The sequence below is a fragment of the Chaetodon trifascialis genome, chromosome 18, assembly GCF_039877785.1.
Source record: "Chaetodon trifascialis isolate fChaTrf1 chromosome 18, fChaTrf1.hap1, whole genome shotgun sequence".
NCBI lineage: Eukaryota > Metazoa > Chordata > Actinopteri > Chaetodontiformes > Chaetodontidae > Chaetodon > Chaetodon trifascialis.
The window spans coordinates 20,565,823-20,588,516 of NC_092073.1; the positions used below are offsets into that span (position 1 = coordinate 20,565,823).

At 44.9% G+C, this 22,694-nt stretch overlaps 1 protein-coding gene across 5 annotated transcripts in view; it reads left to right on the top strand.

Annotated features, from left to right (window-relative positions):
* Nucleotides 1-22,694, top strand: part of LOC139346820 (A-type potassium channel modulatory protein DPP6-like) — a 182,396-nt gene that overhangs the window by 150,247 nt on the left and 9,455 nt on the right. For all 5 annotated transcript variants that reach the window (XM_070986130.1, XM_070986131.1, XM_070986133.1 and 2 more), the window contains 13 exons: nucleotides 3,859-3,953; nucleotides 4,409-4,483; nucleotides 6,495-6,547; nucleotides 8,043-8,124; nucleotides 12,090-12,210; nucleotides 19,257-19,411; nucleotides 19,506-19,603; nucleotides 20,102-20,225; nucleotides 20,316-20,354; nucleotides 20,541-20,648; nucleotides 20,897-20,988; nucleotides 21,810-21,857; nucleotides 21,960-22,078. In XM_070986130.1, the coding sequence (XP_070842231.1) occupies nucleotides 3,859-3,953; nucleotides 4,409-4,483; nucleotides 6,495-6,547; nucleotides 8,043-8,124; nucleotides 12,090-12,210; nucleotides 19,257-19,411; nucleotides 19,506-19,603; nucleotides 20,102-20,225; nucleotides 20,316-20,354; nucleotides 20,541-20,648; nucleotides 20,897-20,988; nucleotides 21,810-21,857; nucleotides 21,960-22,078 (1,209 nt within the window). The remainder of the gene's footprint in view (nucleotides 1-3,858; nucleotides 3,954-4,408; nucleotides 4,484-6,494; nucleotides 6,548-8,042; nucleotides 8,125-12,089; nucleotides 12,211-19,256; nucleotides 19,412-19,505; nucleotides 19,604-20,101; nucleotides 20,226-20,315; nucleotides 20,355-20,540; nucleotides 20,649-20,896; nucleotides 20,989-21,809; nucleotides 21,858-21,959; nucleotides 22,079-22,694) is intronic.

Sequence of the window (22,694 nt, forward strand, 5' to 3'; positions counted from 1 at the left end):
CTGATTTTGAAGCGGGTTATTTGCAGGATGTTGAGGCTGTAGTGGAAAAGGTGGAGGTGTGACAGTCGCTCTTTAAACTGAGCTTGGACCCCTAACGCCTTCAGATATGCAAAGTCAAGTAAACCAAATGATGAAACAACAAAAAAGAAAAAACATTATCTGTATTTGAGAAGCTAAACAGCATGAAGCACAATTGATTGGTAATGTGCTGTTTTTTAAAAGCTTAACGGTGAACTCGGAAGCAAAACAAGCAGCGAGTAATGAAGCCAGCAGGCACGCACTGATTGGCATCCCTGATAAACATAAATGACTTCCGCTGTGAAAACTGGCCAGCAGGTTGGCAGCAGCCCTGGGTGGTTTCATATTTTGTCAGCAGGCTCGTATTTTGTCTGCAGGTGGAGGTTTTTGCTCATTTGTTTGCTCTGCCATTCATTTGGTAGCGCGCTCATTTGTCATGCGGTCAGAAATAAAATTCAGATCCTGTGGTGTTGCCAGTGCAGCTTTGCAACAGTGGAGAAAAAACACACCGAGGTGTCAGGTTGGATTCCCTTTCAAGAGCAACACAAGAATGATTCTGGGAAATATAAGGGGCAGATTTTTAATTGAAACTTCTGCTGAAACCTATATTTCACCACATATTTAAACCAATGTTTAAGACTCCTTTACTACATCTGAGACTGCATTTTATTCAGCCGCAGACAAACACCGTAATTCTCCCCCAGTGTCGCTTTTATCAGACTAGTCATCATCTGCAGCCTTGGGCATGGACAAATGAACAGGGAAAATCCAGAATTTAACCCAACCCTGGCATCAAGCCTCACCTCATGAGTATGTGGTCCACAGAAAGCACCGATTTTAAGCCCACAAGTGTGTTTTGGATTCATATGGGGACGTATAATGTAGAATGTGGAGGTTAGGGTTCGAGTTTAGGGTTATTTAGGTACCCAGATGTGCAAATGAAACAATACGAGAGGACATTTCTAAGTAACCTGCTCCTTCAGTCGACATTTTAAGATGATAAGTGCTTATTCTTCAGGTAAATTATATTATGTGAGTCAGAAAAATCCAAAAACACACACAAGTAGGTAGTTTTTACCTTCTTTATCCAAGCGATCAGCCTGGTACCACTGCCACCAACATGCCAGCTGCTCTCTTGGAGTATTTTCAACCTCTCAACTTGAACAAAACAAAACACTCAGGAGAACATTGAAAGCACCGAATGGTGCTGCTACAACGGTGCCTTCGAGAGAGGGTCTAGTGTGGATGGATTAGGAGGACTGGGAAGGCAGTGGAACATGAAACTGAACCATTACAGTGCTGCAGAGGATCATTTCACTTCAAGAGACTAGAGTCCATTTCCCTTGAAGTAGCATTAACTAGTCTTTCAGGCACTCTTCTGTCTTTCTAATTAAGCCGTCATATTGCATGAGACGAAAGGGCTTTGTTGAGCCATTAATGAAGCGTACAGTGCAGTGAAGTCATTGACGTACTCGAAAAAACTGGTTTCCCAGGTGAGGAGAAGAAGGTAGCTGAGGATCAGAGAGTCAGATCACGTGCAACGACAATTTGGTACAATAGGAGTCTTATTTTTTTAGTATAGAAGTCAGTTGCTAAGACCTGAGAGCACATGTGGTTCATCTTCATCGTTCAACTTTACTGTATTTATGCACACAGTTTTCCTGTACGATACAGAATGATTAGAAATATTTCACTTTCAGCTTGACCTGCAAACAAAGTGGTTTGGTCTGCTTCCCAACCAGATTGGTTAGAGGTACGAACTACTAACTAATTAACCAATAGACTTACATTGGAATAAACAGAAATTATCCTTTAAAAGTTAATGACTGCTAATATATGCTTCGATAAGGGGAGGTGCATCGGACCTTCTATCTGACTCTCTGTCTCGCTCGAGTGTGTCGCCTCGTATCTCTGCCTCCCTGGAGTGAGGCTGGGTTAGGGCTGTGCCCAGGGCAGGAGGCTGTATTAATAAGACATACTGCTGTGAAAAGGTATAGATCACAGGAGAAAACAGTGCCCTGGGCTAATGCGCAGCAAGTGAAGGCAGAGGGGAAAGAGAAAGAGAGAGATTGAAGGGAAGACGTAATGCCTAGGGTACTGTGAAAGAATAGATGGCTCTCAGTCTTTGAAAGAGCAGAAAACAAAGAGTTGGAGAGGTGAAGGAGGGATGATAAGGTCTAAAATGATGAACTCAGCAGGAGGGCTTATGAAAGGGCAGTGATGGGAAGGATTTGAGAAATCTGAGGTATATCTGAGGTGTCTTGGGGCATGTGGATAAAGGAAAAGATCAGCGACTCGCTGAGGAATAAAGATGAAAAGAGTGCCTTAAAGAGATGCAGGTTGGATGAAGCCATGCTATGAAAACAGAGTAAGTCACGGAGCAAAATAAAGTCTCTGACCACTGATTTATCATCATATTGTCTGTCTTTTCACACATCCAGGCCCATTATCTGTGATTACCATTTCACACATAAAAGTAGAGGGTTTATCAAGATGCCAGACGGAGTCAAACTAAAATAATGAAGCGTGGTGAAAAAAAAAAAAGCTGCACTGTTTTATTTATCTCCATGATTTCCAGGAAAGAGTCCATTTTATACCCTGGTTAGCATGCCAATGGTTTTTAACAAGGAGACAAAAGCTGTTGAGGGGGCGTTTGGCTATGCCAATCTGAAAATGTCTGAAACTGCTCTCCCAAGCACGTTCTGAATTAAAGCCATTGTGATGGTAATTTTGTCACCTCTAATGGACAATTAGGTATGCTAGCAGATAGAGAGCACTCTGCATAACAATCTCTGGGTTCTAATTACCTCGCCAAATGGCGTGGTTGCTCGTGCGCCTATGGATCACTAAAGCAATAAGACAGAGCAGCGCAGATAGATTGAAGGTGAAAGGGGGCAGTTGCTGTATTAAACTTATCCTTCCCTGATAAAAGCCTGATGGATGAGGGGCTTTGTGAACTTTCATACATCTGTCAAATAACAGCTCCCTTCAAGGGTTTCCTCTCATGGCCCGAACTCGCCACCTTTGTTCTGGAAGCTTTTGTGCTCGCACACATTGAAAGCTTCACCTTTTCTATGACACCGAGGAGGTCAGTTTCTAGAGCACTTCTGTGAAACCGAGCTGAAAGTTGAAAAGTTCTTTTGAAAAAATAGCATTTTTATTTTGGGTGAATTGGCACTCTTAAGTACTCTGCATTGTGTCAAGGACCGGGAAGATGTATTAATGGCCCTGAAAACCCTTTTACTCAATTAGCCTCCTGTTATGAGTGAAGGGGTCCGACATCTAAAGTTTGAACTGTTCAGTTTATTTCATATAAGATATTTCTGTATTTGTGTTTTCGCTCTGCCTTTCTCTGACTGACTTCTATTGCTAATGCTCAAGACAGCTAATACCTTCATTAACGCTGAATATTTTTTAGTCCAGCAGCTGTTATGTAACATTTTCAAAGGGTAGATCTCCTGTTCAGAATATGAATGCGGGAAACCAGCCAATTCCCTGTTTTACTGCTGACATATTGGACATCAGACTACAACGGAGGGTCAAGTTCGTAACTTCCTTTGTAGTAGTCAGTGATCTTTGGCTCTCTCTGCCTCATGTCGCTGAGTTACATTTGTTCTGTGCATGTTGAGAGTCTGGTGTTGGATCTGAGGGGCTTAATTAAAGCTCAGCTGTGTTCTGAAAAAGGGCAGCGAGTGTGTCCGACCCCCAGGGTGAATTTGAGGATGTTGGGTCATGCAGACTCTTTTGTCTCATTTTGAGAGAAGTTGAGACAGTATTGTCATGTGCTGTCATGTTTTGAAGATGACATTACATTAAAGAAGTCTCTGTCTGTCCTCGCAGGTAATGAGCTGTTGTACCGTAATCGTGACGGCGACGTCGTCAAGTTCAACGTCGACACCGATGAAAAAACCATCTTGGTGCATAACAAGAAGTTTGTAAGTCTTTTGTCATCTTCTCTCTCACTTCCTCACAATCTGAATAACTGACCACAACTGCCCATGAATTCAATTAAAACTTTTCTCACAGTGTCAGCAAATCAAAGCACCCAAAGCTCTTTTTTATTACAAAGCTTAATCATATGATCCCTTATTGCAGTGAAATGTGAACTGCGTCGTTAAAACTTGGGGCTTGGTTATGTGGGAAAAAAGTTGAGATGGAGATGTAGCATCAGCACTGCGGCGAGCTTGGGTGACGACACACAACATTATGTCCGCCATCAGATCGCCAAGCCCTCGTGCAAAGATTAATGCAACTCCCATTTGCTTCAGGAGCCGAGCAATCCGTCAAACGCAGTCATTTAAAGACTAGTTTAATGAAAAAATACCACGCGTGGTTAAAGGTCTCATCTTTTTGTCTTTTTTTCCCTCTTACATCTGCCTTTGCTTCCCAGGAAATGTACAAAGCCAGCAAGTATGAGGTGTCTCCTGACATGAAGCATGTGCTGCTGGCCTACAACGTTGCACCGGTGAGCTTCTCATTTGTTTGCTTGTTTTTTGAATTAGCAAGCTGACAGCCAAATATGTCAGCCGCCTCCACTGGGGGTGGGGTGAGGTGTAGGCTTGTAGTGCGGCGGAGGCAGGGAGGAGAAAGTAATCATGGCGGGTTGTGAAGGCCTGTCGCACTCCGCTGCTTGTCAGCGATGGCGTCGGGGAGCCGGCACAGCCGAGTGGAACTGTAGCGAGGGAGGCAGAAACACAAACAAACCCCCCGGCGCTCCATAGACTCGCAGGGAGGGAGATGAGATCGACAGAAGGAATATGAAGTATTGGTTGGGAATTTATTATTTCTGTGCAGTTCGCAATAAAGCGCCCTTGACTACAATTATCAACCACTGTCTAAGCTCTCCTTCTTATCCATAACTGTTGAAAAAGTTATTTTTGCTCAACTTATTGGACAAATTCAGCAAACAATTAGAAGCACAGAGTTCATTCTCCTGAGCTGGACAAATGATTTGTTCTTGTCTTTAACTTCAGAAATCACATCGTTGTAGTTATTTTAGATCTTTTGGACCATTGTTTCCTTTTGGACGGCCTCAAGCATGTTGTTGGCATTCATTCACTCCTGTGGAGTACCACAAGGCTCCATATTTGGTCCTATTTTACTTTCTGTATATTCTTTCTTTGGGGTCGATTTTTAAAAAATATGGTATCTCCTATTGTTATGCCCACGACATCCGACTGCACCTCCCTCTGAATCCTAAGGATCCATGCAGTGTTAATTCCCTTTTAAATTACATTGAGGATGTAAAATTATAGATGATAAAAAGCTTCCTTCACCTAACACAAATAGAACTGAGGCCCTAATCTTCAGCCCAGCATACATCTCTGCAACCACAGTCAATCATCCCATATCTCCCCTGTACTGGCCTGTCTTCACTGGTTACCTGTTGTACAGAGTTGATTTTAGGGTTCTTTAAAAGCACTACATGTCTGGCATCAGGTTACATCTCGGATCCTTTATTCCACCTCCCAACTCCTCAGGTTTGGTGACCAATCACTGCTTTCCATTCAGTGCACCCTATTAAAAACCTCACTTGTGCGGTGCTATTTGTGCTATGATTTTATCAAAATATTGTGCGCTTTCATTAAACACTCACTCATGTTTGTGTATTTCATTTGATTATTCCTGAGTTTCCATTCAGTTTTATTTCAATGCAAAGCACTTTGGTCAACGTTTGTGCTCCATCAACTTGACCTTGATACAAATTGAAGCATTTCGGCTCCTAATATAGGGGGATTAAATGTTTAATCATTTTTGCTATTTGATGTTTGTGTTTACTTCATTCTGCTTCACCATTGAGTCACTGTGAAGAGATTCGGCCTGTTGTTGACGTGTGAAGGATGCTTGCAGAGATATGACCTTATGTTATTGCCTGAGATGAATAGGAAATGTTACGCACTCTAGAGATATCAAGTGTGTTGTACTGCATGTGTTTGCATTTGCGATTCCATCAGAACCTCCGTCACCTTGATAGATGAGTGTCATTCGTCCTATACGCTCACCGCTGCAGCACAGTCACTCACCGGCATATGCACACTCACACACACCTCATCTCTATAACATGTTGTATGGATCATAATAAACACAGTGTTTGCATACTAACGCGTACAGCCCGTCTCCTGTTTGTGCCTCTAGCAGGCAGCACTCAGTTACCATCTGTCAGAAGCAGTTACATAGTTAAGCATTCAAAGGTGAAAGGTGAGTGTTAGAGATGGTTCCAGGTTTAGATGTCGCTTCCAAAATCACAACCTGAGTTTAAGGTGGCAATTTTGAAAATATTTATTTTCGATGTCCATTTTCTTCCTTTAAATTCTCCATTTTTAAAGATTTCATTCTGAAGTCCTCTGTGACATTGACAGTTCTGCGTTCATTTTACGGAATACCAGAAAAGGTTAACTGAAGATGTCAAGGTAAAACTGTCACTTGCTTTCTGTGAAGTGATTTTATGTCAATCATCGCTGCTCCCTCCTCTTCAGGTGTACCAGCATTCTTACACGGCATTCTACATCATCTGCAGTCTGGAGACTCCGTAAGTAGTCAACAGGGCTTCATCCTGTAATATCTCACCTGACCCCGCTGCCCGCGACACTCAGCTCAACTCATTCGCACCTGTTCTCACAACCTGTTTTCACCGTGCCTCCCATGAAGCATCTCTGACATCAGCTACGCTGTTAAAGGTGGAGTGAGGCATTCAGGAAAATTCTGGATATTTGCAGAGTCTGAAATTCAGTCCTCTAGCTGTCCGCATCTAGTTTTTGTACTCTGTAAATGAGAGACATGCAAAGTGGCTCGGACGGAGCCACGAAACACTGCTCCAGCCGACCTGCAACAGATGGCGTTCGTGCTTGTGAACACGACAAGAGGAGCGGAGCGAGAGGGTAAATCTAATGATTGCATTGTGAGGAAGGAGAGGTGGCAATATCAACCACCTTTCTCCAGCATAACTCACCCCGCCTTCACCGTCCAATCCTCCATCAGTGCTGCCTGTGAAGTGGAAGTAATCCCTGACTTGAAATGGCAGCCAAGCTTCCCACAGCATCTCCAGATCCTCCATTTTTATTCACATCATCTTAACAATTTAGTGCAGTGCTATCTGGTTAGAGAGGTCATCAGACATCCCCGCTTCAAGGCAGAATGCCACGATAGTAACACTGCTTTGTTATTTGAGTTGAGAGTGATGGTCCTTCAGTGTTGAGCTGTTAACACACCTGGAGAGAAGAACGAATGCAGTACAAGCCTGCACTCTGCTGCAGTTTAACCTCTCTGATCTTCAATTCTTTATGCTAAAACGTATGAGAGCAGAAAATGTTCCTTATTGTATGAATGGCTGCATTTGGTACATAGTGTTTTATCCAAAGCCTCTCGTTCATACACACTCTCACACACCAATGGCGGCGAGTTACCATGCAAGGCGCTGGCGTGACCATTTGGAGCTGCTGAGCCACAGCTGCTCCAAAGTGGAATGAAACCATCGCAACGTGACCAGAAAACTGTCTTCTCATTCCTGACAAACAGAAAATCATGGCGCAGGCCTCGTCGCTCTTGATTAATTGGTGCTGGTCCACAGCCAGCACATATTTTGCCCATTTTGTCCAGTAAGTAGTCACCGCACTTATTTCCCTTTTGAATTACTTCCACACCAGGTCACAGCATTACAGCCCTGTCAGTGGCTCTCGTGCTCAAATCTATTTGTGTGCTGCCACCCAGTGGTGGCGTCCCAGAGAGCCCACCTCAGCTGATGACCTCATTCATCCTCAGCTCCAGACAAAGACATAGAGGCAGTGGCACCTCTAATTCTGCAGCCTGCACTGCGCAGCACTTTTCCCAATAAGGAGAGGTGACACTGTTATAGCACGCGGGTATTTATGGATACACTTAAACCTTTGTTCTCAGATGTGGTACACTTGTTCTTCTGCTGCAGCAGGGCTGGAAGCAGACAATCACTGTGTGTGTGTGTGTGTGTGTGTGTGTGTGTCTGCACTTCTATCTGATAGCACTGTTTCCTCCTCCTCCTCCCCCCTCAGGGAGACGTGGAACTTGAACCCTCCAGAGGTGCGAAATGCTCAGCTGCAGTACGCAGGCTGGGGACCCCAGGGTCAGCAACTGGTAAGAACCACAGTTTTCATAATGTCCCTGGTTTAATGTGTTCCAGCCGACCAATGATGTTCATAAATTTGGATTCAAGCCGTCTTCACAGTCTAACATGTAGCCATTGACACTCTGTGATGTGGAGCATAATTTGTACATGCTAGATTAAAGAAATGGAGTCAGTGTGGCTCTGCAAGATGCAGCCAAGTGCAAAATGTGTGTACGGTGCAAGCACGCAGCGTCCTTTACTGCAGGTTTGTAAAGTTAATGGAAAGTGGAATTAATGATTTTAGGGGGATTTATATCAGCCCTGTGATGGGAGGAGCCGGGATGAGTAATGAAGCGGGTGTGAAAGGTACTTGTGTTTCCCATATTTAAACCTGCATTAATTGATTTTTTTCTACTTGGGGGCAGCGCAGCACGCTGTTAACACAACACTGACGGATCTTCGCCTTATAACATTAGCAGCAACGTTAGCATTTGTTCGGATTTGTGTCCAGATGAAATATTGGACTTCTTGTAATGTAAGTCCAATTTTCAAAGCTGAGAGCTTTTTAGCTGTTTCCGCTTTTAAGCTAAAAACAGCCGCCTGCTGCGTCTGGACCCTTATGAGAGAAGTGAGACTGAAAGATCGCGAAACACTCTGCAGAGCTGAGGGGAACTGCAGAGTCAATAATTCATTGCTAAGAGCGACACCTTTAACGTACATGCACTCATTTGATCCATTGTTAAAACAGAAATATTCATCGGAGCAGCTTTAAGGTTACTTTGAGTGCAATTATGCGCTGAAGTCAATGTCGGTCTTTGCACAGATGTCAAATCCTTTGAAGGTTGCAGCCCATGAACTTGGGTCAAGCCTTACATAGAGCAAAGCTAATGGTGCATTCAAGTGCTCCTTGTCAAATTACAAAGTCAGTTATTTCAGGAAATTAACCTGAAACGGCTCAGTAAACATCAGCAGTAAAAAGTTCCATCGTGTAGAGGTCACTCTCGGAGTTGTTAGCATTTCACTTAAACAAACTTTTACAACTGGCAAACATGATTTAGGGTAATTGTAAATGTGTCAATGGGACACCACCGAAATCAGGCCGCTAACAAGAAGTTTATGCCTGACTTCCCTTCTTTTCGTGCCCCAGTGGCTTTTTCATTGGTCCACTTCATGTCACAGATTTCCCAGTAGACCAATATGACCCCCTGAAAACAAATACCTGAGATGTGTGACATGATCATGTTACATTTTCGGACTTTGCAAGCCATCCAGCATCACCTGAACGCTTCCTTGCATTGACCAACTGTCCATCTGAGGCCTGCCGAGGATCCACAGGGTGTGTCCTCCACATTAGGTAGCTCCATTCCTTGGAAGAATACCTGATGAAGGAGAGACTCTGTTGGCTCATTATGACAAGTTTGGTCTAGAAATACAGAAGAAGCTTCACAGGATCCATTGAATTAGGGCTCAGATAATCTTTATATTTCAGACGCAGCTTTTTCCTCAGCTCATTAATATGGTGTACGGTTGAGTCTTTAGTTTACGCAAACTGTTTTGTTCCTCGGGGTTAAAATCATCCAAATGATTCTCTGAGATTTCCCAGTAAACAAATTTCAAATTAAATGTTCGAATCGCGAGGAGCAATGGTCCTTTGCAACTCTTCCAAGATGAGTCATTTTCCACCTCCATCATCTCAGTCGAACTTGTCAGAGCATTAATGAGCTTCAGTCTGTTGCTTTGCAGGGCAGACAGACTGTAAGTGATAACATCCTGCAGCACAATGCTATTAATTACCTGTTATCTCATCAGTGGATTAATTAACACAGTCGCTAGATTGATATAGCCTCAAGTTTCCCACCATTAGTCATGAAGTGGTTTTACTTCCATCAGGCGAGTTATGTTAGCGTGAAACTGAGCAGCAGCTGCTTTCCCTGAAGGTTCACATGTCCTCCGTCGAAGAGGTGGAGGTTGAAGTGGGAGTCTGTGCGCTAAAACAAGCTCACACCGTCGACCAAGGCGTGCGTTGTCATATTTAGACAGCTAATATACATAAATCAGCCCACCTGTTATCCTGATCTCAAATCCCTCATGCTCTTAATTAAATCTCCTGTACTCTCCCACAGAGAATGAGCACATACATGCCGGTATTTACGCTCACGAGCGCAGCTGTCCGGCCACATGCTAAGCTATTTGTTGGGCTAAAAAGTCGATGTAATTGGGTGCATGAGTGGCATCTTATTTTCACAGAGGCGTGTCTGTGCAAAGATGTTTCTTACTTCTTTTTTTGTGCAAAGTGAATCCCCTGGTGAATGGAGGAGTCTCTCTGCTCCCTGTAGGCGGCTCATCTTCAACATGTGGCTGACACACATTCACACAATCAAAGTTTGGACGCTCAGCCGCAGGAGGCCTAACCTTTGTGTTACATTAGAAAGAGAGACTGACAAGACTTTTCGCGGCTTTGTGAGACACAGCATTGCTTTCCAGCTGTTGTGTGTTATGTTTACCGTGTTCATTGTCTTAGTTTAGCATGTTAGCATGCAAACATTAGCTAAATAGCACTAAACACAGCTGAGCTCAGAAATCCTAAACCAAAGTTTAAGACATGGTGTTGTGTTATCGCAGTAGATGTTGACCTGATTCCAGTCCAGCGGTGGGCCGACACACTGACCCACTGACCAACATGGCCGTCTCTATATGCTGCTAGCATGGCTAAAAATGGCCTCCAGCCCCAAACCGAGACACACAGGTCACTCTCAGAGGTGACAGATGACGCCATGTTGCAGAAAGCTCACATTTCGAGTTTGTTTCCTGTTACTTTGTTAAGTTTACTTTCTCCTCCCTGAACAGCACCATAGCACACTCGGTAAAGTCGTGACATTGGATGAGTTTTCCTCTGGTGTTGGTGCAGTTTCAGTTGCACGGCGTCGCCAGTCCCAACAAACCAAACTAAACTGCCAAAGTTTGTGTAATCCCTTCCAAATGTTCTCACTGAGGATAAACGTGGATGCCAGCCATCGCTGGCAGACTTGTACCTTCCTTCAGAGAACGGGGCCAGGTCTTCTGTCTGTGCTGTGGCCTAGATTAGCTTCTATACAGGGACTCCATCTGCACCAAGGTGACACCAAACCACACGGGCGCCCAGATCGCGTCTCCTCAAGAGAAACTCTGTGACAGATTTGTGTTACTTTTACAGCGACGCAGGAGAAACTGTGTAGACTAAATACCACACCGCTGAGACACAGCGTGTCAGTGTCTTCTTTGTGGCGTTGACCCTTTTTATTCTTTACAAAAAGTAAAAAAGAGCTACAGTATTGGATTTCCTGCTGCTCATCATCCCTTCATTTAGACCCGTCAGAGTGAGTATTTTCTCATTCAGTCATTCACAAACCGATACCAGCTGGAGGCCAACAGATTCCATAATCCATGAGATACTCAGCGAACCCTTTCCTGTAATAGCCTGAGATTGATTTCAGCGTGGCATTACGGCTGTAACATTTTAAAATTCCAGCCCCTGGAGCCGCACCGCCCTGCCATGCTCACCGTGGGTGCTGATGATCTATTATTCTCTGTAATGAAAGAGTTGACCTTCAGTTATCTTGAAAGCCCCGCAGGCCCGCGGAGAAGAGCGTCAAAGTCAAAATTTGGTCCTGAGGTTTGCCGTCTTATCAGGAATTGAAAAGACTCATTTTTCCCTCTTTGTATCCAGTCAAAACTTCGGTTCCAGTGCAAAGGTGTTATTGCCGTGCAGTGATCTCTTGTGTGTGCCTTATCCAGGTCTCCCACCTGCGATATAATGTCTCAGTATACATAGCAGACCGTCCTCGGGCTTCTTCATGTGCATGTTGATAATAATAATAACGTAACAGCGTATTCACTGTAAGGATATTCCCTGCAGGACGGTCAGGGTCAGCTGCGGATCAACGTCCGTAGACCTGTCTGTGTCTTCCAGCAAAATGTGGCTAAAACGTATTTCCAATCTTTCTGGCTCTTGCAGATCTTCATTTTTGAGAACAACATCTACTATCGCTCTACGGTGGAGAGCCGCTCTATTCGTCTGGTGTCTACCGGCAAGGAGGGCGTCATCTTCAATGGGCTCAGTGATTGGCTGTACGAAGGTAAGGCAGGAAAGAAATTAAAGGAAAAGTTTAATCCTCTTTAAGAGAAGAAGATTTCACATCTGCATGCATTATTGCCTTATATTAGCCTACCACATGGACCAATCTTAGCTAGCTAGCTGGCTAAAGTAGAGGCAGCAGGGTTAGCGTTGGTTTTGTGTTTTCAGGTCTCTCAAATGTCTGCGTGTCCCTGATGTAAGAGATGTAAAGTGAACCATTTCCCTCCTTCTGTCCTCCCCCTCCATCCCATTACTCTAATTTGGACACTCTGCATTTACACGTGTATTAGCGAGTAATGACATGAGGCAGTACGACTCCCCAGCGTCTGCAGCCACATTAGTATTTTTGGCGTGCGGCGCTTGATTTCCTGCAGGTAAATTAAAAAGGGAAACGCTGTCAATTCGCTTCTGCTTCACACACCCCCGAAAATGAATAAATGTTCTACATGGGTTGATTTACATTAATTCAGCTGCGCCGTGTGTTGCGCACACTCCGCTACAGATGTCACGAGCCTCGCCGAGCGTCAGCGCCACCGATCAAGAAATCACCTGTGTGCCTCGCAGTAACATCAGGACGGATACTGCGTTCGCATTCAACTAATGGATTTATATCCGCCGCGCTGGGTGCACTCTCTGCTCCGGTGGAACAGTGTTTTAATAACCGAATGACGGGGGAGCGGCAGTAGCAGAAGTAGAGACAGTCTGTGATATACAACAAGCCGTAAATCCTCGAGTAGCAGGGTAAAACGATACATATGAGCTGGATGATGTGAACGGCTGCCACCTCAGAGGCCTGAGAAGCTGTGACGCAGAGGTTATCTGAGGTCACCGGGACGTTTCCTCCTCAGCACTGGTCCCTTCTCATTCAACGTTATCAACCCACGGCTCCTCTTATCTCTGCGTCAGCCAGCCCGGCATTGGAAACCACATCCATCCTTCAAGAGCAATATCCATTTAAACATTAATCAGAGCGTTATTGCAGCGTCTGACCCCCCGACTCATATTTATGAGCTGCTGAAGGCTTTGTAATTTACACTCATCATTTATTGACCGGTTAGAGATAAAACGCAGAATCCTCTTCGTAATGTTGAGATAAAAAGTGAATCATAGAACAGTAAAATTACATTTTGTTTATTCCTGTGTGTAACTTTCCAAATGTTGATCGTGTAACGTGATGGCGTGAGGGGATCCTCCAGTTTCAGCACATAGTAGAATATCTGTAAGCCTGTTATCATGAAATATTTAATTACTCACATTAATTCCAGATATCAGACATTATTTTAAGTTTAGATCGCAAACAGCGCCTTAAAATAATGAGATGTGTCTCGAGATACTAACAATGTAGATAAGGCAAAATCCAAAGATACCAGGCTTAAACTAATTATTAGTGGTCCTGGTTTCTTTGGTCACTTTGTTGTGTGCAGTCCCAGGGGTTAAAATGTTCAGATTTTTTGGTGTTTCTTATGTTTTGTCAGCCACATTTATGCTCAGTTGCATGGAGCTGAAACGAGAGCAGTCTAGTACAACAACAGTGTTTAGTTTTGACTGCTGCTCAGAGGCGTTGACTCAACTTCATGGCATTGGAGGTTGTACTTTGTTGTGCACTGGTGTTTCTATTATTTTGTCCACCCCATTTATATCATTGAGGGTAGGCTGAGTAATGCTAAAGTGGCATTAACGCACATAAATATAAGCCTCCTGCAGGGAGGATTTATTGCAGGACTGTTGTGTTAGTCTGTTCCAGGTGTTCCTAATAAACTGGCAGCTGAGTGTGTATCAGTGACATTAGACCAAAGTCAAACACTTTATTTAAAAGCAGTCAAACCTCAGCTCAAGACAATATATGGCCAAAAGTATGTGGACGCCTCTGCTGTCTGGGGCCTTTTTTTCAGGGTTCTGTGGTTCCTTAAGTTCCTGTTGGGGTGAATATTTCATGATATATCCTGTTTTCTCATATTTGCCCCCGTGCACAAAGCCAGGTTCAGAAAGAAACGGATTTTTCCGCCGTTCCTCACGGATCATTCGGAGCACCAGCTGTGAGTCAGACCTTATCACCCAGCATCAGAGCCTAACCTCGCTAACGCTCTCGTAGCTGAGCAGCAGCCAGGTTCCAGCATCGCGTGGAGAGAAGAGCGGAGCAGCACATTAACGCTCATGACTGAAGCATGAAATGTCACATGTGGGTGCCGTGTTGAGGTGTCCACAGCGTTTTTCCAAGTATCTGATGATGATGATCTCTTTCTGGTTTTATTTCTTCATTTTTGCTCGCGCACTAGAAGTCCTTTTCATTCCTGTTAATAATAAATCCCTTTTCAAAAATGTCTATAAGCCTGTACGTAGATTTGGCGCCGACCCAGCGTTGATGCCCGCATCTGCAGGGGAGCTTAGACGCTGCGCCAGGTTGTGTAATGTTTACCTCCATCAGGGAAAGTGCAAGGCAGAAGATTTTCATGCTAACGACTCAGGCTGCGCTCCGGCCGAGGTCAAGCCGAGGCTCAGGCTGCCTGCCGAGGAGAAATGAGGTCTTAATCTGTGCCAGATTTGATGCTCAGGGGTGAGAGGTCGGCAAATAATCTCCCTGGCTTGAATATCGTCTGGCGCGCGCTGCTGGTTTAAATCTGTGCGTGAGTGTTTGTGAAAAACAATTAAAGAGACGCAGCCAAGAACCCGTCGGCTGTGCGTAATAGTCCAGAACGCCTCAGGAGGGTCTCAAGTGTTCTGTCATCTGCCGGCTGTCTGATTATGGAGGCTGTACTGATACTGACGCATCCTGCAGTGTGACGCAGCCCAAGGAAACAACTGTTTATTGGGCTCTGCTGCGCCGAGATAAAAAGCCGGCGCGGCTTTGATTCGAGTCATGTTTGCCCCCGTAGATGTTTGGCTAGATGACTTGTTTGTATCGAGAGGCTTGTTCGTAGGGTGATGTCTGTTTATCGCTGCGTTTGCGGCTGAGCCTGCGGGGCGTAAAGTAACTACAACATCAACACTTGTGCGCTGGAAAGGGAGAGATTAAAACCGCTAAAAATGTTGGATTTAGTTTGGTGTGCAGACGAGCTGAAGCTGGTGTGACCGAGCAGTTAGACACAGTTTTGTGGAACATTTTACGACTGCTATCAATTACCTTGGTAGAGGTTAAATCCTGGGACTCCCCGCTGATTAGTTAGAACTGAAGGAGCCTCTTGGATGAGAGGTGAGACATTTTCAAGTTTGTGCAGGTCCAGCTGATTCAACCCTCCTTGGATAACAATGAATGAGAAATGTTTAATACAGCCAGGATGCTTTGGATTGTCCAGGTCTGGCAAAGTCAGCAGCAGTCTGTCTTCACAGCATGAAAAACAACACATTTTTGGCAACATTTGGTGTCTATTTCTTATCATATCGAGACAATTTCAGGATCAAGTCAACAAAACTGTGCATTTACAGTTAAAATAACACTATAAACAACATCTTTGGGCTTGTTTTTTAAATAATCTGTCGAAATCATGGAAGAAATGCTTGCACGATGGAAATAAATATCTCTTTTTGCAAGATTTACTGCCAGCTGGTGTGCTGTTAAACAACCTGGGGGACAGGAAGTCATGTGTTGTTTTCATAGAGAGGGAAACTCAAATTCTATCAATTATGTCACAAGACGCAAAGCTGAAAATGCAGGACACTACATTCCCCATAATGCACGTCAATGCTCTCTGCTCCCACAGTCTGAAATGCATTGTTTGTGTTGCAGTTTAGTCTCAAACCTGAAAATATCATCTATGAAAAGTCTTCCAGGAGGATTTGTGTGTGGTGCCGTCGCAGACTGTAGACGCTCGGCAGAATCTCGCCTCGCTCCGTCATGTGCTTTTCTATTCCTGCTCAATTATCACTTACGCTGTCACCTCAGTCTGTACAGTATTTATAGTAACAGCTGCTTCCCGGGCGTGTTTTTTGGCGTGCTGGATGGAAAGCTTGAATGTCATGTCATCCAAACAACCTGCTCATCGTGAGCCGGGAGGAGGGCGTGTCTGCAGACTCGTGACTTCTTCAACACGTGGATCTGTTTGCCCGGCGATGCTGATCCAGACCAGCTTCAGAAGGGTTCAGCTTTGTCCTGTGTGATGGGTGGAGGCGGCCGTAGAGTCGATGCAAGTGTGACGACAGGCTGTGAATGTACAGAGCACAAGAGGAGAGGACATAGACTCCAAAAGCTCAGAATCAGAGGCCTAAAAACCTGCATGAGACACTGAGAACTAAGGAAAAAGCTGCATGTGTTTCTGTGCTGCTCTGTGGTTTTAACATGTGACACTGCTGCCCTCTGCTGGTGGCCATTTTTAAGACTTTGTCAACACAGAGTTCAGTCGACGCACAGAAATGGAAGAAATGCTTGATTTTCTTTTCTTTTTCTCATTAGTTCGCTCTGCCCGGATCTGTCACCTTGCACTCATTATTTCCCATTGGCGTCTTGACTCATGGTATCTCATGCATTAATAATGTCCTTTACTGAGGGAATAATCCAGTCTGCACAGCAGGAAGGGCGATGTGGAGAGACGAGATGAGCCTCCAAAAGCTCAGCTTGCTAATCATCACAACGAGGCGGCTGAAAAAGAAACACACAGAGACACAATCTCATTACTTATGAGCGAGACAATGAGAGTCAGCTCGTCATTACACGGCCGCCTCTCATTCTTACTCTCTCTTGCTTTATTTTGTTTATTACGTATCAGGATCCTTCTGGAAACTTTCTCCTTGACGCGCCAAAGTAACCGGGCGTCCCCGGCCGAGAGGATCGGACAGCCTGGTGGTTCCACTCCACGTGGAAACCGGCCGTGCGGGAAATCGTTTTTATTATTTCATTTTTCTTTTATCAGCATTTGCAAATGCAGCATAGTCTCTCCTCAGTGAGCTGAGCCAGCAGGGTGCAGGTGGACTCACCAGGAGGGCAGGGAGAGCAAAGACCGACTGGACCAAACGGCGCCATTAGCCCTCTTTGGTCTCATCACCGGCATAGAGACGTCTGCTGTTCTAATTAGTTTAGCAGTGTCCGGCGGTGGAAATTAGTTTAGCAGAATTACATTAAGGAACAAACGTACAAGCGCGGCCGATCTGAGGGTGTTTGTCAAATGATGCTGCGTATCAAGCAATTCCACCAAGTGTGCACAGTTAATGAAAATGCTAATTGGTAGTCGATGGCTGTTAATTCCCCAAAGCCAGCACCCAGTCCCGCACATAAACAGCATTAATGAAATTTTAATTGCAAAAAGTTGATTTAAATGTAGCTCGTGGCACGCGGCGACAATGAGTCGAGCTGTTTGAACGCCGTCCGCGCGCTCGCATCAGACTTCATAATGAGCTGGAACTGTCACGGCCGTGCTTTATGTTGTCACAAAGTTCCTCCGCTGAGCGTTTATTTGCATAATTTCTTAATAACTCGGCGCGTGTCGACGGAGGAGCGTGTGTGTCGGCGTGTGTTTGCAGCAGCAGAGATAAAGGACGTCAGCTGCTCTTATTCCCCATTACGTCTGCTCAACAGGAGTGTGTGTGATTGCTTTGTAATTTTAGAAACACACACCTGCACGCAGAGGGTCCAGAGGGAACCCTCCAGGTTGCAAGTCTGAAATGAGTTGAGGTGACTTTCTCACTGAAAATGAGATGTGCACACACACACACACACACACACACACACACACACACACACACACACACACACATACATATGCTAACCCTACCCTAACCCTAACCCTACAGACATTTCCCAGAACCTAACCCTTACCACTATTTGCTTATTCCTAACCCTGTACCTAACCTGACCTTAGCTAACCCGTAACCCTATCCTCAGTCTTCACCCTAAAATTTAATGATTTACATTAAGGGGACCTGCATTTTGTCCCCGTGAGGCAGGTGAGTCCCCACAATGTGACTGTGTAAACAGATTTTTTCCCCCACAGTGTGATAAATACCGTAATTTCGGACTATTGAGCCGCACCAACTAAATTTTGAAAGAAAAAAAGACATACATATATAGGCCGCTCTTGTCTATAAGCCGCAGGTGCCCACGTTGTAGCATGAGATATTTACACAGAAAGATGGTATACAGTCAGATTTTTAAAATTTTTAATTACTGTAAATAAATGTTTTTTTCCAAACAGTGTCTGTAACGGTAACAGGAGTAAAACGTCAGCAAACATGCAGTAACACGGCAGTAAAACAACAGTTAAAGTGCAGTAACACGGCTGGTTTTAAAAAACATAACCAGCCTAGCAGCTGTAGCCTATTAGCCTACCAGAAAACGCAATCAAACTAGTGTCTTCCACCTGTCTGTCTTGCTCTTATGTTTCCTGCTAGAGCGCCCCCTGGAGGCTGTTAGCCCGTAAAAATCTACAGATTAGCCGCTCCGTTGTTTAAGCCGCAGGGTTCAAAGCGTGTGAAAAAAGTAGCAGCTTATAGTCCGGAAATTACGGTACCTGGTCACAGTTACTTGGCGTCGCTGTGGCGAGGACGTGCCGTTTGCCTCCTTTTTGCTGAGATGTGGCCACGTTCTGTTTTGGTTGGGGGGGGGTTGTTAAAAGGTTAAAAGCTCCTCAATGTTCAGCACTCTGTGTGTGTTTTTGTGTGTGTTTAAGAGAGTCCAAATATAGAAAACAGGTCAGGCGAGCGTTAGCATGCAGAGAGGCTAACTTTTTATTTCCTGGCCGTACTTTGAGGGAGTTATTGCTCCTTTTCAGGCCAATTCTCTTTCTTTTCATTTGCATTTTTTCATTTAATGGTTTGTGATGAACTGGTATTTTCTTCTGGTGGTGGGTACTGTGGGTTTTGGCACTGTGTTATCTTAAACTGCTCAATGTAACATCCTTAAATCCTGCACAATGGCGAGTAGGAGACGGCATTCATGCATGAAAAGCGTAATGGGTTTCTGTGAAGAGAGAGCAAAGCAATGCACATCCTCCTCATACAGCATTTCTGTACGTTTTAAAAGACATTTCCCAAATCACCTGTTTGATTGTGTTGAGTTGCATCACAGCTGTGGGAGTCTTTAACCTCTGATTGATCCTCACCTTCTTCTCACTCTTCCAGAGGAGATTTTCCAGTCCCATATTGCCCACTGGTGGTCTCCAGATGGTGCCAGGTTAGCATACGCCACCATCAACGACACCCTGGTGCCCAGGATGGAGCTGCCCATGTTCACCGGCACACCCTACCCAACTGGGAAAGAGTACCACTACCCTAAGGTGCACAGTTTCATCCTCAACACGACTTTAACAACACATAACTTTTCATTTTTTGCTGGAAGTGTCGCTCAATCGTTTCCGTGTTCCCGCTCAGGCCGGCGAGGAGAACCCAGTCATCACTCTGTACGTCGTGAACCTTAACGGTCCTCTTCACACCATCGAGATGAGGAGGCCCGATGATCCCAGGATAGGGTGAGGCATGCAGGCATTTCACACCTCCTGCGTTCACTCCTTAAATTTACACATTTTGTTCATATTGATAGATTCTGTCGTGTGTGTAATCTCTCTTCTTCTGATGCTGCGTACACAAAAATCACACTGCTGCGCATCCTGCAGAGATTCTGTATATCCTCCTCCCTCAGTGATGCATTTTTACTCACTGTCGTCCCGTGTTTAGTTCCATTAAGTTTAATGCCTCCGTTTGCTCTGTTCGTATTTATATCCACTTTTTTTTTATCCCTCCTTCGCTGCGGCTCATTATGAGCTGCTCTAATATCTCGATTCATCTGCGAGAGATCATTAATGTTTCATCCCTTTTTAAAATGAGATCATCTGCAATTAGCCAATGGAAACATTTTGGGGCTTTTCCTCGTCTTTTCTACTGGCGCTCACTGATTGGTCATTTAGCCGCTGATGGTGCAGCCGTCGCCGTGTAAACAGTCGTCATGTAATGGTTTGTCTGTTTGTCAGTGAGTACTACGTCACCATGGTGAAATGGGCCACAACCACCAAACTGGCCATCAACTGGCTGAACAGAGCGCAGAACATCTCCATACTGACGCTGTGTGAGGCCACGACAGGAGTGTGCACGAAGGTACGCCTCAGCCTGTGTGTGTGCGTGCACGTGTGTGTGTTTTCTGTCCGCTTTCATACAACGACTGCAACGTGTCGACTCTTTCTACAGAAACACGAGGATGAAAGCGAAGGCTGGCTGCACAGACAGGTGAGCATGTCGACGATCTGCTAATGAAAAGCAGCGTTTTCTGCTTTGAACGCCTCATTTTTACACGGGAACGTTTCAGGCGTTTATAACTTGTGTTCATCACTGCTTTTTTATGGCTGTTTGTGTTGCTGTATGTTTTGATTTTTATGGAGTCAAAGATTTGAACGATCTTCTCTGTGTCTGCAGAACGAGAAGCCTCTGTTCTCCAAAGATGGCCTGAAGCTGTTCTTCACCCGCGCCATTCCTCAAGGAGGCCGGGGCAAGTTCTTCCACATCTCCATGTCCATCTCGCAGGTGGGACAGTATTTTACATGTGATGTTTGGAGTCAGCAAACATTAAACGCATTTATGACACAGTCTGGTTGTTATTTCCTTTATAACAGAGTCAATTTGATATAACATTTTAATTTCAAAACAACTTTATGAGGCGATTTTGCAATTAAACTTTATATTTTATGCCCATTTTAGGCCATAAAATGAGCATGTTTATTGTGGTGATATGCACTGGTCCTCATCATGACGTGTCCTCTTCTTCTCCAAAGCCGAACACCAGCACAGACACGCTGCAGTCCATCACGTCTGGAGACTGGGACGTCACGCAGGTCCTGGCCTATAATGAGGACAGCCAGTTGATGTGAGCGCCCACAAACCAGCAGCAGCAAACAAACGAGCGGCGGCTCATTTATTCAGTATTTAAGACGTTTTGTCGAGCTGACATTCTGCTAGATTTGTCCTGCAGGTGTGTCAGAGATAAACCTGCTTCTGCTCTCTAACTTTAGCTAAATGAACACGTCAGCTGTCACAATGAGGACTCAGACTCAACATATTTAAGCTTGTTTCATTAGAAATACCCACATATGATCAGAAACACGTGCAGGAGAGATGATGGTTGAGTGTTTCAGCACCTCGGACAGAGCACGGTGAAGCAGATCGACCCTGAATATCGACTCAGACGTATTGTGAGACAGCAGCTACACTTAGCATATCGTGTTCCTCTACGAGCTCGCACGCTTCCTCACAGTAAGCTGCTCTCGGTGCGTTCGGTGTAAAAGGGTCTCTGCTGCACCCATGAGGCATGTGACTCATCTCCATCACCACCAGATGATTTCCCCCCCACGTCACCGAGCCACAGGGCAGCTGTGATGCGACTAACGTGGTCTCACCTGCACACACCTGCACTTCACACAAACACGTCGATAGATAAAGTTACACAGTGCTGAAAAACCCCAAAACCTCGTAAGAGTTGGCCCACTTCTGTCCTAAAAGGATTCATCCCCCCTTTTTCCCCCCATCATTCATTTATGAGACATTTGTTCCAGTGAGTAGTTGCTCACTGCTCGTCTGCTTTCTGTCCACTGTGGTGAACTCAGCTCTGCTGAAGTCACAGAAAAGACTAAACAAACCGTCGTGATCAAAGTCACTGCTTAACTCCAGTCTTCTCTTCTCTGAGTGCAGATACTTCCTGAGCACTGAGGACGGTCCAAAGCGGAGACATTTGTACAGGTAACGGCTGCTTTCTTTGTCTTTTCTGTCGCGGTAGCTGTGAAACAGGCTTATCAAATAAAGTCTCCAAACAGCTAAAAGTCCTCTCCGTCGCCCCCACAGCGCTGACACCTTCGGCTCCTTCAACCGCCGCTGTCTCTCGTGCGCTTTGTCCGACAGCTGCGGCTACATCGGCGGCTCCTTCAGCTACGACATGAGCTATTTCCTGCTCAACTGCCAAGGTAGTTTTTTCAACCAAACTATTTATCCCTCCACCTTCGCTCACCGGGCGTGTAAAGTGCATGTGGAAGTGGGCGTGGTCCGGTTCGGCGTCCTCGAGCAGGGAAATGATGCTCGCCGCCCAGTTTGACATGCACAGAGGTGTCTGCAGACGTAATGCTGCAGTTTGCATATCTCTTGTCCTTCAGGTGGCTGCAGGGATTTTATTAGCTGGAGGGGACGACTTATAGACGATATAGGACTTACTGTATATAGGACTTATATAAGCTGCTCCACACAGATCTTAAGCTCAGTGCAGACCGGCTTACTGACTCCTTGCATTAGATTTATACTTATTTGCTGATTGCATTAACATAAGTAGAAGTAGCAATATTATACTCTGTAAATGTCAAAGTGTTCAAAAGTAGAAGTACTGCTGATGCAGAATGGCCTCTGTTAGTGTTATTTTAACTGCTGCATTGACTGTTTGGTAGTTTTATCTGGGACAATGCATCATATTTCATAAACCAGCCGTATGTTTTGTATGTGAAGTCTTTGAGTTCAGCTCTTTCTGGTGCAACGATCAAAAAATAGTCCATCTTTGTTTGTCTGTTCTCCAGCTCTTATTCGCCTCATGTT